The following is a 15,243-nucleotide window of genomic DNA, read 5'->3' as shown; positions in this document are numbered from 1 at the left end:
GAGAGGAAGTCGTACGAGGCTAGGTTGAGAGTTCTCGGCCTTTTCTCGTTGGAACGGCGAAGGATGAGGGGTGACTTGATCGAGGTTTATAAGATGATCAGAGGAATCGATAGAGTAGACAGTCAGAAACTTTTTCCCCGGGCACAACCGAGTGTTACAAGGGGACATAAATTTAAGGTGGAAGGTATAGGGGGGATGTCAGGGGTGGGTTCTTTACCCAGAGAGTGGTGGGGGCATGGAATGCGCTGCCTGTGGTAGTGGTAGAGTCAGAATCTTTGGTGACCTTTAAGCGGCAATTGGATAGGTACATGGATGGGTGCTTAAACTAGGACAAATGTTCGGCACAACATCGTGGGCCGAAGGGCCTGTTCTGTGCTGTAGTGTTCTATGTTCTAAATATCTATATATTTAAAACTAGGAGACAGATTTTTGGTCTCACAGGGAACAAAGTGATATTGAGAGCTGACAGAAAAATGGAGTTCTGTCCAAGGTTAACTGTAATTATATTAAATGGCAGTGCAGGTTTAACACGTTTTTGGTCTATTCTTGTTCGCGCCACTTTTGTTTTATGCAGATTCAGATAAAATACATTAGAGGGATTTAAATTAAAAACAGATCTTTATTAGCAAGGATCAATGAAACCTATTTCTATTGGCGACTTTCCACCTTCAGACCTTGCAGCAATACCATTATGTTGAGCTTCCTCCTAGGTGGTGCGAGCTGGTGATGTATTTTTTCTGCCAGGTGTGTAACCTCAACTACGACATGCAGCTCCTGTTCATCAATTGTGATGGTTTGAAGGTCATCCTTAGGACACTGCCTGTCTTTTACCAGGAACTAATCACTGTCTGGAACATGGTCGAATTGCGTCGCACCTACCCTCCGGCAGGAGTAGTGGCCATCATTAGGGAGCCGTTGCTCTGGAATCCACACCTCTGTACTCGGGTTCGAGTGGCTGTCGGAGAGGGGGGCCGTGGCGACCAGGGTCGGGGATGTGCTGGGTGGTAGGGGTCTGGGCTGGACGCTGCTGCAGGATATAGCGTGAGGGCAGCGGTAGACATCCAGTTCATGGCCACTGCCATTCAACACCTTAAAATGGCAGTCCTTGGACCAGACGTAGTGCACCAGTTGGAGGATACTCAGGTGTGCAGTGGAATCCCATCTGCGTTTACCCCTGCCTGGACGGAATTTCATATTGGCCCCAAAGTCCTGTATTAATCCGGGAACCTGTGCCCACAACCTGAGTCGCCTCCGGAATTTTAGTTTTGTCCCTTTTAGGGATGTATCACGGTGGGGCCTGTATAGACTGCTACTGCACACCATCTACCTCTTCTCCCTCATCCACTGCCCAGACACACCTTGGTGTGCCCATTTGCCACTGGGTGGTGGAGACCCCCAATGGAGGGCTCTCTACGCAGGTGTCCTCCACTTTTCTCTCGGGGATCTGGGGTGGAGGGTGCTGCATACAACGGTCCCCTGGAACCGCAGATTGCGGTGGTTCACGAATTCCCAGCCGAACTGCTTGTTCTGTGGTGCTGTAGAGTCTGTGGACCATGTATATATTGGTGTGGGCACTGGCACTCCCTTTCTGATTTCCTTAAAAACCTTCTCCTCTGTTTCACCTCAGTCCCACATTCCAGATATTTGGGCACCCAGTGTGAAGGGAGGTGGGGGGAGGGTAGGTCAGAGGACCGCCTCGTGGGTGTGCTCCTGGGCCTGGCCAAACTGGCCATGGAGGGAGTTATTATGGCCGACTGCCTGTCCCTCTTCCGCGGGTATGTCAGAGCCCGGGTGTCCCTGGAGAAGGAGCACGTGGTATCCACCAAAACCCTCGAGATTTTCAGGAAAAGATGGGCACCGCAGGGTGTGGAGTGCACTATTTCTCCATCCAACTCTATTTTGATTTAATCCCTGCCCTCCTCTTCACTGTTTTAAAAAAAACTATTTCTACTTCTCAATGTGTGTAACTTAAAGATTGAAATGAATTGAACTGAATGATTTATTGTCATATATATTTAAGATAAAAAAGTGAAAAGCTTCAACTGATGTGATGCTCCAGTGCATTTTGAATAACTTAAAAATAAAAAAATATATAATTTAAAGAGAGTCCATATTTTGCCTTCACGCTACCACCTCATCACCACTGATAGCCGTCTCCCTGATGCCACTGCCAGATTTCTGCTCTGGACTCACCAGCTGCTGCCAAGCCACCACTACCAAAGTCATGCTCCAGGCTCACCAGCTACTACCATGCTGCTGCCACAGACTCACTTCAGGTTCATCAGCCACCACCAAGCTGCGACTGCTAGAGTTCCACTCTGGGCTTGCCAGCCACCACATTGTAGCCAGAATCTCACTCTGAGCTCACCAGCCAGCCAACTCTGTAGCACTGCCTCACCGCCACCATGACTGCTGCCATAATGAATCTTGCTCCAGATCCCATTGTAGCCTTCTTCCTTTGCTCACTCCGAGAAGAAGAAGAAGAAAAAGATGAAGGTGAAAGTAAAGATGAAAACTGAAAAAAAACGGAGGGAAGTAACAAAAAAGAATGCAGATGACCTGATGATTTGGAGTGAACAGACTCAGGAGCCCGAATGCTACCTATGCTGCCGCTGCCAGCTTGGAGCTTTACATAATTCACTATTAAACAGAAGAAGGCAATATTATTGAAGGAAAATTATTAAGGAAATGGCAAAAGAAAAAGTATTAGGGTATTGTTAGGATATGCGATAATGAAATAGAACTCCAGAAATGGACTAGAAACATGATTACAACAACTTTTAGAACATAAGAACAGGCCCTTCGAGCCTGCACCGCCACTCAATAAGATCATGGCTAATCTATTCGTGGACTCAGTTCCACTTACTCGTGTTTTCATCATATCCCTTAATTCCTTTATTTTAAAAAAAAATCTACCTTAGCTTTAAAAGCGATTACTGAAATAGTGTCAACTATTTCCCTGGGCAGGGAATTCCATAGATTAACAACCCTCTGGGTGAAGAAGTTCTTTCTCAGTTCAGTTCTAAACCTGCTTCCTCTGATCTTGAGGTCATGCCCTCTTGTCCTAGTCTCACCAACCAGTGGAAATATCCTATATATTTCTATTTTACCAATTCCCTTCATAATTTTGTGTGATGCTATAAGATCCCCCCTCATTCTTTTGAATTCCAATGAATATAATCCCAATCTACTCAGCCCCTCCTCATAAGTCAACCTCCTCAACTCCGGAATCAACCTAGTGAACCTCCTCTGCACCCCCTCCAGTGCCAGTACATCATTTCTTAAGTAAGGAGACCAAATCTGTACACAGTTCTCCAGATGTGGCTTCACCAGCACCCTGTACAGCTGTAACATTACCACTCTACTTTTAAACTCAACTCTTTTAGCAATGAAGATCAAAATTCCATTTCCCTTCCTAATTACTTGTTGCACCTACAGACCAACCTTCTGTGATTCATGCACAAGGACACCCAGACGCTGCAACTTTTTACCATTCAAGTAATAATCTATTTTGCTGTTACTCCTACCAAAATGAGAGAATTCACATTTACTAACATAGTATTCCATCTGCCCGACCTTTGCCCAAGCACGCAATGTATCTATATTCCTCTTCAAAGTTTCACAGCCATTTGCACACTTTGCTCTGCCACTCATCTTAGTGTCATCAGCAAAGTTTGACATTGTACACATTGTACCCAAATCCATGTCATCTATATAAACTGTAAATAATTATGGTCCCAACACTGATCCTTGAGGCACACCACTAGTGTGTGTGTGTGATTGACAGCCAGAATACCACTCATTTATCCCCACTCTTTGCTCCTGTCAGCCAACCAATCCTCTATCCATGCTAATACTGTATCCCTAACATCATGCATCCTTATCTTATGCAGCAGCCTCATATGCAGCACCTTGTCAAAGGCCTTCTGGAAATCTAGGTACACCACATCCACTGGGTCCCCATTGTCCACCTTGCTTGAAATGTCTTCATAGAATTCCAAAAGATTTGTGAAGCGTGACTTGCCCTTCATGAACCCATGCTGTGTCTGTACAATGGGACAATTTCTTTCAAGGTGTCCTGCTATTTATTCCTTAATAATACAATCAAGCATCTTCACCACAACAGAGGCTAAGCTCACTGGTCTATAACTCCCCATCTTTTGTCTACTTCCCTTTTTAAACAGTGACGTCACATTTGCTATTTTCCAATTTGCTGGGACTGCCTCAGAGTCCAGCGAATTTTGGAAAATTACTGCTAGTCCAACTGCTATTTTCCCACCATCTCTTTTAGTACCCTAAGATGCATTCCATCAGAGCCAGGAGACTTATCTATCCTTAGCTCCATTAGCTTATCCAACACTAACTCTTCTATATTAATTATTATTTCCAAGTCCTCATCCACCTTCGTCTCTTCCTCACTTACTGGCACATTATTCGTATCCTCCACTGTGAAGACCGATGCAAAATACCTGCTCAATGCCTCAGTCATTTCATCATATCCCCTAACCACCTGCCCCTTTTCATCCTCTAAAGGACCAACATTTACTTTAGCCATTCTTCCTCGTTTTATATATTTATAGAAACCTTTGCTATCTGTCTTTATATTCTGTGCTAGTTTTTCTGATACTCTATCTTACTTTTCTTTATAGCTCTTTTTGTGGCTTTCTGTTGACCTTTAAAGTTTTCCTAATCTTCTGGACTCCTGCTGTTTTTGGCCACTTTGTATGCCTTCTCTTTCACTTTGATAGCCTGCCTTATTTCCTTAAACACCCATGGCAGATCACTCTTCCTCTGACAGTCTTTCCTTCTCACTGGAATATACTTTTGCTGAGCACTTTCAAAAATTTCTTTGAAGATCCTCCACTGCTCGTCAACTGTTGCACCATAAAGTCTCTGTTTCCAGTCTACTTTAGCCAGGTCCTCGCTCATTCTCTCATAGTCCCCCTTATTCAAGCACAGGATCTTGGTACTGGATTTTATCTTCACATTATCCAGCTGTATTTTAAATTCAACCACACTGTGATCACTCCTTCCAAGAGGATCCCTGACTATGAGTTCATTAATTATTCTCGTCTCATTACATAAGACCAGACCAAGGAGAGTTGCTCCGTCGTCGGTATCATTACATGCTGTTCAAGAAAACTATCATGGATACACTCAATGAACTCCTCCTCAAGGCTACCCTGACTCCTGCACTTCCTGCTGCTGGAACAACAGATACCCTTAAGTGGGAGGAATAAATTACTGAAAAGGTAAAAGAGTGCAGGAAATGAAAGAAATGAAACTCAATGGAAAGCTCTTACGGAAATGGTCTCTCCTTAAAATGTAATGATTGCATGAACCATTGTGTGAAGTTATTGCATCTTCCCCAAATGGTGATCCAGGCTCTTTGCTTACAAGACACCTAATTCAAATACTACAAATACAATCCTACATCGTCTTTAAAGATTTAATATTTAAAATATTTAAATTATTCAAGAAATAAGACAACTTTAAAAAAATCTTTACCTCAATATATTCCATCGGATCCACAAATGCATGGCACTTTCCAAATATGCTGTTTTTATTCATCAGCTTCAAACAATAGCGCTGTGCATAATCCACTATCAAACAGAAGGAGGTAACATTATTGTCTATGAAGTTATTGGTGCCAATTGCCCTGTAATGTTTTCAGGGATCCAATCCCTTGAACACTTCAGGCACACTATCAGTAAACAGGCAGAGAAGCTAAATCTGAGTAGCACTCTACATCCAAGTCAATGATCTTCAACATGTCTGGCCATAAAATGGGCATGTCAGCTTCCACTTTTTACTCTTTCATGAACTGCATGGATTTCCTCCGAGTGCTTCGGTTTCCTCCCACAATCCAATGATGTGCAAGTTAGGTGAATTGGCCATGTTAAATTGCCCATGCTAAATTGGTCATAGTGTTACGTGCATTAATCAGGGGTAAATAAGAGGTAGGGGAATGGGTCTGGGTGGGTTACTCTTCAGAGGGTCGGTGTGGACTTGTTGGGTCAAAGAGCATGTTTGGGAATCTAATATATGGCTATCACTGGCAAAGCCAGTATTTGTTGCCCTTTTCTAATTAGCTCTGAACTGAGTGACTTACTTGATCATTTCAGAGGGCAGTTGAAAGTTAACTGCATTGATTTAGATCTGGAGATTTAGGCAAGACCAGGCAATGTTGCAGTTTGCTTCCCTAAAGGACATTTGAGAATCAGATTTCCTTTTTGTAACAATCAGTAGTTTCCTGGTCAATATTAATGACAGAAGCTTTTAATTCCAGATTTAATTGCATTCCATTTATATTGCATTTAAATTCCACTAGCTGCCATAATGAAATTTGAATTCATGACCTCAGAGTATTAGCCAAATCTTCTAATTACTAGTCCGGTCACATTAGTACTAAAACTATGCCACCAGCTATCCCAATTTGCTTGAAAATAAGCATAAAGTTAGAACATTTGTTGTTTTATATTTGTTGTTTTATTGCTGTATTATGACTTGTCAAATTGATACTTCGACACTAACTAGTTTTGCAAAAAATTATTTCTTCTGAAATTTTATGTCAATGTACATATACAGTAATCACAGGTCTAAATTTTACTGATAAAACCTCATTAAGGATAACTTAAGCCTAAGTTGCACAGCAACATAAGCTGAGGCCCAATGAGTGAGTAAACACCAAAATCCAAGAGATCTTTCTAAAATGTAAAAAGTGAATTAAATAAAATATTAGCGTATTTTGAGATTTGTAGCTCAGGTTGAAGTTCTGAATGTAGGTTTGCTCACAAAGCTGGAAGGTTTGTTTTCAGCCATTCCGTCACCAAGTTAGGTGACATCATCAGTGAGCCTTCAGATGAAGCACTGATGAGTTGTAGCCCCCAAGGAAATCCAAACAAATAAATAGAAAGCTGGCTATACCACCAGTGCTTCATTCAGATGTTCACTGATGATGTTACCTAGTATGGTGACAAAATGTCTGAAAATGAACATTCCAGCTCAGCGAGCAAACCTACATCCAAATAGAATATTATTAAAATGGAGCTATACAGCAGAATGCTGTAGTACAGACAGACCTAGGTGTCCTTATACATGAACCACAAATGTAATTGTGCAGGCATAGAAGGTAGCTAAAAAGAAAAATGAATTGATGGCCTTTACTGAACAGGGAATGGAATGTAAGAGTGATACATTTTGCGACAGCTATGAAGAGCATTGGTGAGACTGCATCTGGAGTACGTGTAGTTTTGATTTACTTAAGGAAGGATATATTTCCAATGAGCGCTGTTCAGAACATGTTCACTAAACCAGTTGCTGGGATAAAGAGAGGGGCTTATGATGAAAGGTTCAGTAAGATTGAGCCTGCATTCATTGGAGCAGAAGAATGAGAAGTATTTATTGAAACAAAAAAGATTCTGAGGAGACACAGCAGGCTCAATTATGGGAAGAAGTTTCATGTTATAGGGAATCTAGAACGAGCAGACACAGATTAAAAATTAAGGTTTCCCGTTTAAGAAGAAATTGAGACAGCATTTCTTCTTCGAAATAATTTATGAAATTCTCTTTTACACATAGAGCTGCAGTGGACCCAGTGCACTGGATCAGTGAATATATTCAAGGCTGATGTAGTGATCGGAATGAGGTTGGTCAGGTGGATCTCAATGAGTAAAGGATCCATGATTGGGGCTGTTAATCTGGGCCAATTAGGGAGCCATGGCTGACAAATATAAATAGGAGTATCTAATAAAATATATTTTAAAACATAGGAGTGTCATGCATTCTCCTCACTATAGGGACTGGCTCTAAGCTAGCAAGGCAGCGTTCATGTAGTGTGCACATGTGGTGATGGGATACAGGCCTCTGTGGAGTTATTTCAGCTGAGTAAGACAAATCTTTAGTTAAGAGTTATGGGAGAGGCAGGTGGGAAGGTGTAATGGCATAATCTCATTCGGCCTAATCATAGTGAATAGTAAAACAGGCTCTTGTACCAAAAAAAACATACACTTGTTCTTATTTCTGATGAGCTCATGAGATGTTGAGGTTGAGGGGTGACCTTATACAGGTTTAGAGTCCTACCCATGTAATCCGACAGCAGAGACAGGCCCTTTGGCCCAAACCAAAGCATCCATCTACGCTAACACCATTTACCTGCACTTGGCCCATATCCTTCTAAACCTTTCCTATCCATGTATTTATCCAAATGCCTTTTAAATGTTCCTAATGTACCTGCCTCAACAACTGCCTCTGGCAGCTCATTCCATATGTGTACCACACTCTATGTAAAGAACAAAGAATATTACAGCATAGAACAGGCACTTCAGCCCTCCAAGCCTGCACCAATCCAGATCCTCTATCTAAACCCTACTGCCTATTTTCTAACGGACCTTTGCTCCCTGCCCATTCATGTATCTGTCTAGATACATCTTAAATGACACTATCGTCCCTGTCCCTACCACCTCCGCTGGCAACATGTTCCAGGCACCCACTACCCTCTGTGTGGAGAACTTTCCACGCATATCTCCGCTAAATGTTTCCCCTCTCACTTTGAACTCATGACCCCTAGTAATTGAATACCCCACTCTGGGAAAAAGCTTCTTGCTATCCACCCTGTCTACACCTGTCATGATTTTGTAGGCCACAGTCAGGTTCCCCCTCAACCTCCTTCTTTCCAATGAAAATAATCCTGATCTACTCAACTTCTCCTCACAGCTAGCAACCTCCATACCATGCTACATCCTGGTGAACCTCAGCTGCACCCTCTCCAAAGCACATCCTTTTGGTAATGTGGCGATCAGAACTGTACGCAATATTCCAAATGTGGCCAAACCAAAGTCTTACACAGCTGTAACATGACCTGTGAACAGGGAACAATGGTACTGAACACCCAGATCTCTCTATACATCAACTTTCCCCAAGACTTCTCCATTTACTGTATAGTTACTGTATAGTTCGCTCTCAAATTGGATCTTCCAAATGCATCACCTCACATTTGTCCGATTGAACTCCATCTGCCATTTCTCTGCCCAACTCTCCAATCTATCTATATTCTGCTGTATTCTCTGACAGTTCCATTCACTATTTGCTACTCCACCAAAACAGTTGCCCCTCAGGTTTCCTCTAACCTTAAACTGATGCCCTCTAGTCCTCAATTCCCCAAACCCTGGAAAAAAACTGAGTGCATTCACCCTATCCATGCCTCTCATGATCTTATACACTTCTATAAGATCCCCCTCAGTCTCCTATGCTCTCAAGAAAAAGGTCCCAGCTTGTCCAACCTCTCCCTATAACTCAGACCATTAAGTCCTGGCAACATCCTTGTAAATTTCTTCTGCACTCATAATTATAACACCCATCCTATAACAAGGTAACCAAAACTAACACAATACTCCAAGTGCGGCCTCACCAACATCCTGTGTAACTGCAACATAACAGCCGAACTTCTATACTCAATGCCATGACCGATGAAGGCCAGTATGCCAAAAGCCTTCTTCACTGCCTGTGACTCCACTTTCAGAGAACTCCAAGGTCCCTCTATTCCATTATACTCCTTAAGGCCCTACCATTCATCATGAAATCCAACTTTGATTTGATTTTCCAAAATGCAAGACCTCACACTTATTTATATTAAACTCCATTTGCCGGCCCACTTCGGTTTACAAAATCATGAGGGTATAGATAAGATGAATAACAAGGGTCATTTCCTTAAAGTCAGGGAGTTCAAAACTAGGGGGCATATTTTTAAGGAAAGAGGAGAAAGATTTAAAATAGACATGAGGGGCAACTTTTTTTTACACAGAAAAGTTTCTGTGTGGAATGGACTGCCAGAGTAAGTGGTGGAGGTAGGTACAGTTACAACATTGAAAAGGCTTTTGAATAAGTATTTAACTAGGAAAAGTTAGGAGGGATATGGGCCAGATGTAGGTAAGTGGAACTAGCTTAGTTTGGGAACATGGTGGCATTGACTAGTTGGACAGAAGGGTCTGTTTCCATGTTGTATGACTGTGTCATACCTTGCTGATAGCTTCACAAATCTAGAGTCTCATTGTCTGCCTTATCATTTTTTAAAAATATATTTTTATTTAAAAAGACATTTTTTCTTTTGAATATTACAAAAATACAAAACTAAACTCGTGGGTGGCACGGTGGCACAGTGGTTAGCACTTCTGCCTCACAGCGCCAGAGACCCGGGTTCAATTCCCACCTCAGGCGACTGACTGTGTGGAGTTTGCACGTTCTCCCCGTGTCTGCGTGGGTTTCCCCCGGGTGGTCCGGTTTCCTCCCACAGTCCAAAGATGTGCAGGTTAGGTGAATTGGCCATGCTAAATTGCCCGTAGTGTTAGGTTAGGGGTAAATGTAGGGGTATGGGTGGGTTGCGCTTCGGCGGGTCGGTGTGGACTTGTTGGGCCGACGGGCCTGTTTCCACACTGTAAGTAATCTAATCTAAACAATTCAAACCATTATTAAATACCAAAACCTCTAATTACATAAATAAATACTAACTAATACCTAAGCTACAAAAGGAAAATCTTAGCAATAATAATAATGATAACAACCATAACACAGCTCAGCAAAACAAGGCAATAGTCCTCGATCATCCGATACATAAGTTTATACATATTCATAAGTTCGTAGTTCCTCCCCTCTGGAGGCCAAACCCATTACTTAGAATTGCCATGGCTGTATAAAAGCTCTTATTAGCATGGCAGACAAATTTGTACGCAGATAGTCCAAAAGAGGGCCATCATGTTTTATAAAGGTTTTCATTTTTATGGTACACCATACTTGTCAGAAAGTCCAAGGGGATGTGCTCCATGACTAGTTTACACCAGCCTTCCAGCCCCGGGGGATTGTTCGACACCCACCCTATTAGAATTTTCTTTCTGGCACAAAAAGTGAGGATACTGAAAAGCCTTTTTTGTGTGCAAAATGAAAGAGACTTGTTGGGCCGAAGGGCCTGTTTCCACACTGTAAGTAATCTAATCTAATCTAAAGTCAAGAAGAAGAGATACTGGGTCCATCTCCACCACCATCCCAAAGGCCTTCTCTATTTCGCCTACCACAGCACTCTAATATGCCCACAGCCTGTAGCAGGGCCAAAGACAACATGTAAGCGTGCCCATGCTCACTTTACATTTAGGACACATTTAAGATGCTCCCACTTTAAATTTAGCAAGGCAGTCTGGGGCCAGATTGACCCGGTGGAGAATCTTCAATTGCAAGGCGTGGGTCCTGTTGCAAATCGAGATCCTTCTTGCATTTTCCCAGATATTCTTCCATATTTCAGAAGAGATCTCAACATCCAACTCTCTCTCCCATATCCTACAAAGCCTTTTGGTCTCATCAGAGGGGCCCTCTCCCAATAGATGATAAGCATTGCTAACAGATAATGTACCCTCAGTACTCAACACACTCTTCTCCATATTGGACCTATAAGGATCAGTTAGAAGTGTGGTCTCTTTTTGTATGAAGTTTCTAATTTGAAAGAAACAAAAGACTCCCTACTGGACAATTCATATTTCCAAGCCAACTGGTCAAAAGACATCAGTATGTCATCTTCGAGTAAATCACCCAGACAAGATGCGCCCTAGCTGCCCACCGTTTTAACCAAAAGTCTATCATCCCTGGCTGAAAGCCCGACATGCCAACTATGGGTGTCAAAAATGATATTTTGGCCATATTGCCCTCACCCTGACACATTGCCCTCCATGCCTTGACAGTATTAATGACTATTGGGCTATGGCAATATTCCTTAACTGTTCTCATTTTTTTTAAGAACAGCAGGCTAACAAGAGGGCATCTAGTCTGAGGTGTTTCGATGTCCAACCAAAGTAAGTGAAAGGCGCCTTCATTCATGTATGATAGCAACAAGCTTAGCTGATAATTTTTGATATCCACATACAGTGCGATCTTATGTGACTTTGTCCACAATTCTGGAGCGATTATACTGAGATCCCTGTGTATTGCCTCTGCTAGCTGTTCGATCACCAATGTGAAAAACAATGGTGACAAGGGACAGCCCTATCAACTGCCCCTACAAATATTAAAATTGCTTGACCATATATCATTGGTGAGGACCATGACAAGATGATCACTATACAAAACCTCCACCCACCTGATGAAAGTCTCCCCCAGGCCAAACCGCTTCAAAGTATGAGAAAGATATGGCCACTTGACCCTGTCAAATATCTAAGGAGATCAATAATCCCTGTATTGATTGCTGCTGATATACTTGGATTATGTTAAGTAATCTCCTGACATTATCCATCGATCTGAGACCTTTTCTGAACTCTGACTGGTCCTCCTTAATGATGGAGGCAGTGTAGTTTCTAGCCTTAATGCCAGAGTATTGGATAGAATTTTGAAGTCCACATTCAGGAGTGTGATGAGTCGAAAGGAAGCACAATCCTCCTGGCCTTCCAATTTTTAAGAATGAGAGAGATGTTTGCCTCTCTTAGAGATGGTGGTCGGAGGCCATGACTATGTGAGTCATTAAACATACTAAGCATTGGCCCTGACAATATACTTATAAATTCTTTATAGAACTCACTGGGGAGCCCATCCGGACCTGGTGTCTTCCCATTCTGGAGCTGCTTCACAGCCTCTTGCACCTCTTGCTCTGACAGTGGGGAATTGAGGAGAGACTCTTGTTCAAATGTCATTCCCGGAAGGTCCAAATTCTTAAAAAAGGACACCATCCTAATCCACCCACTTTCACAGTTTTCAGAATGGTATAATTCAGAATAAAATTTCCAGAACGTTGCATTAATCCTTTTAGAATCGTAGGTCAAATTTACAGTGTCCTCTCTGATTGAGGTAGTGGCTGGGGGACACTCCTTTGTACTATTAATGTACACCTGGCTTATCCCCATGTTTAAACAGCCTTTGATTTGCAAATGTAAGCTCCCTCTTGGCTGTCCATTGAAGCCTGGAGTTCAGCACAGACACAAGCGCTGTGATCCTCTGCAATTCAACCAGCGACAGCCTGTCAAACTATACCTTTTCAGCTACTTTCAGATGCGTCTCGAGCAAGCATTGCTGCTCACCCCTCTTTCGCATCTTATTGTCTGAATAGGAGCTATTCAACCCCCAGCATAGACTTTAGCTGTTTCCCAAAGAATGGATGGCTACTGGCCAAGCCTGAATTAATGTCTAAGAAAGCCCTGAACTCAGTAGAAAAGAATTCAATCAACTTGCTATCCTTAAGGATGAAGGGGTCCAGTCATCAGTGTCTCGAGCCTACCACTATTTCCTTACTCTTAACTATTAAATACACTGTGGCGTGATCGGAAATTGTGATATTGCCAAACGTACATGACGCCACCACCATTTTAAACGCAGTGACTACCACGTGGTTGTTCTAATTATGTGGTGGACATGCACTAACTTAATCACGGAAAATTATGTTCCATTCATTCCAATGTAAGCAATGTAGTCATGGGATTAGAATTGGCAATTAGTCCATTTTTGACAATAAAAATGAACTCTTAATAAAGTTCCTTCAGTTATTAATTACTGAAAATTTCAAATGTACATGCTTAGTGTTTTTCATCCTCTTTCCTATCTTCTCTTTCTTTATGTCAATCATAGGTGCTACATTTTGGAAAGGCAAATCAGGGCATGACTTACATGCTTTATGGTAAGATCCTAGGGAGTGATGCTGAATAAAGAGATCTTGGAGTGCAGGTTCATAGTTCCTTGAAAGTGGAATCACAGGTAGACAGGGTAGTGAAGCACTTGGTATGCTTGCCTGTATTGGTCAGTGCCAGAAAGTGTGGCGCTGGAAAACACAGCAGGTCAGGCAGCATCCGAGGAGCAGGCGAGACAATGTTTCAGGCATAAGCCCTTCATCAGCCCCATTACTGAGGGGGGCTTATGCCCAAAACATCAACTCCCCTGCACCTCGGATGCTGCCTGACCTGCTGTGCTTTTCCAGTGTAACATTTTTTGACTCTGATCTCCAGCATCTGCAGTCCTCACTTTCATAGGAATTGGGAGGTCATATTGTGGCTGTACAGGACATTAGATAGACCACTTTTGGAATATTGCTTGCAGTTCTGGTCTGCCTGCTGAGGAAAGGATGCTGTAAAACTTGAAATATTTACAAAGATGTTGCCAGGGTTGGACAGTTTGAGCTATAGGGAGAAATTGAATCGGCTGGGGCTATTGCACAGTGGTTAGCACTGCTGCCTCACAGCACCAGGGACTCAGGTTCAATTGCTGCTTTGGGTGACTGTGTGGAGTTTGCACATTCTCCCCGTGTCTGCGTGGGTTTCCTCTGGGTGCTCTGGTTTCCTCCCACAATCCAAAGATGTGCAGGTTAAGTGAATTGGTCATGCTAAATTGCCCATAGTCAGGGGTGAATATGGGGAATGGGTCTGGGTGGGTTACTCTTCGGAGGGTCAGTATGGACTAGTTGGGCCGAAGGGCCTGTAGGGAATCTAATTTATTTTCCCTGGAGCATCAGAGGCTGAGGGGTGACTTTAGAGGTTTATAAAACCATGAGGCTATGGGTGGAGTAAATAGATAATGTCTTTTCTGCAGGGTAGGAGAGTCCAGAGCTTTTCAAATTTCTGCTCACCATGTCCTTTTTGGCAGTAGTGGGCATGGGCTTGGTAGATGGTGTCAAAAGAAGTTTGATGAGTTGTTGCAGTGCACTTTAAATATGATGCACCCACTGCCACTGTACATTGGTAGTGTGAGTGTTTAACATGGTGGATGGGGTCACAATTGGGTAGGCTGTTTTGTCCCTGAAAAGTTTATTGATTGTTTCTGGAACCATACTCGCCTCGCAAATGAGTATTCTATCATATCATGATTTGTGCCTTGTGGACATCCTTTTGGGAGTCATAAGATGAATGTTAATCACTGCAAAATTCTCAGCATCAGTTTATGATCAATGATAACCCCAGGATGTTAGTGGGGAATCTGTGATGGAAATAACACTGTCTTACAAGAGGATATGATTAGCTTCACTCTTGTGAAAATTGGACTTCGCCTGGTATTTGTGGGGCAAGAATGTTACTTGCAACTTTCTAGGCCAAACTTGAATGTTATCAAGGTCCTGCTGCATGCAGGATGATGTAATGACAGGCTCCCCTGTGAATCAAATAAACAAAGGCAGGGGTCATTGGACGTAGCATAACAGAATTGCTTGGGTCCCAAAGTTTTATTCCTGGAAATTCCACCTGCATTTACTTCCTTTTTAGGAATTCCCCATCTTCCTCAAAATCCTTCACT

At 42.6% G+C, this 15,243-nt stretch overlaps 1 protein-coding gene across 1 annotated transcript in view; it reads right to left on the bottom strand.

Annotated features, from left to right (window-relative positions):
* Positions 1–2,353: 2,353 nt before the first annotated feature.
* The window catches only part of LOC122558123 (mucin-6-like), a 122,945-nt gene continuing 110,055 nt past the window's right edge, over positions 2,354–15,243 (bottom strand). Inside the window, exons 15-16 of the mRNA XM_043706441.1 lie at positions 5,509–5,603; positions 2,354–2,515 (exon numbers count right to left, since the gene is read on the bottom strand). Of these exons, the coding sequence (XP_043562376.1) occupies positions 2,354–2,515; positions 5,509–5,603 (257 nt within the window). The remainder of the gene's footprint in view (positions 2,516–5,508; positions 5,604–15,243) is intronic.

The sequence above is a fragment of the Chiloscyllium plagiosum genome, chromosome 16 (genome assembly GCF_004010195.1).
Source record: "Chiloscyllium plagiosum isolate BGI_BamShark_2017 chromosome 16, ASM401019v2, whole genome shotgun sequence".
NCBI lineage: Eukaryota > Metazoa > Chordata > Chondrichthyes > Orectolobiformes > Hemiscylliidae > Chiloscyllium > Chiloscyllium plagiosum.
Note: the sequence above shows the minus strand (reverse complement) of the source record. Positions and strands in the feature narration are given on the sequence as shown.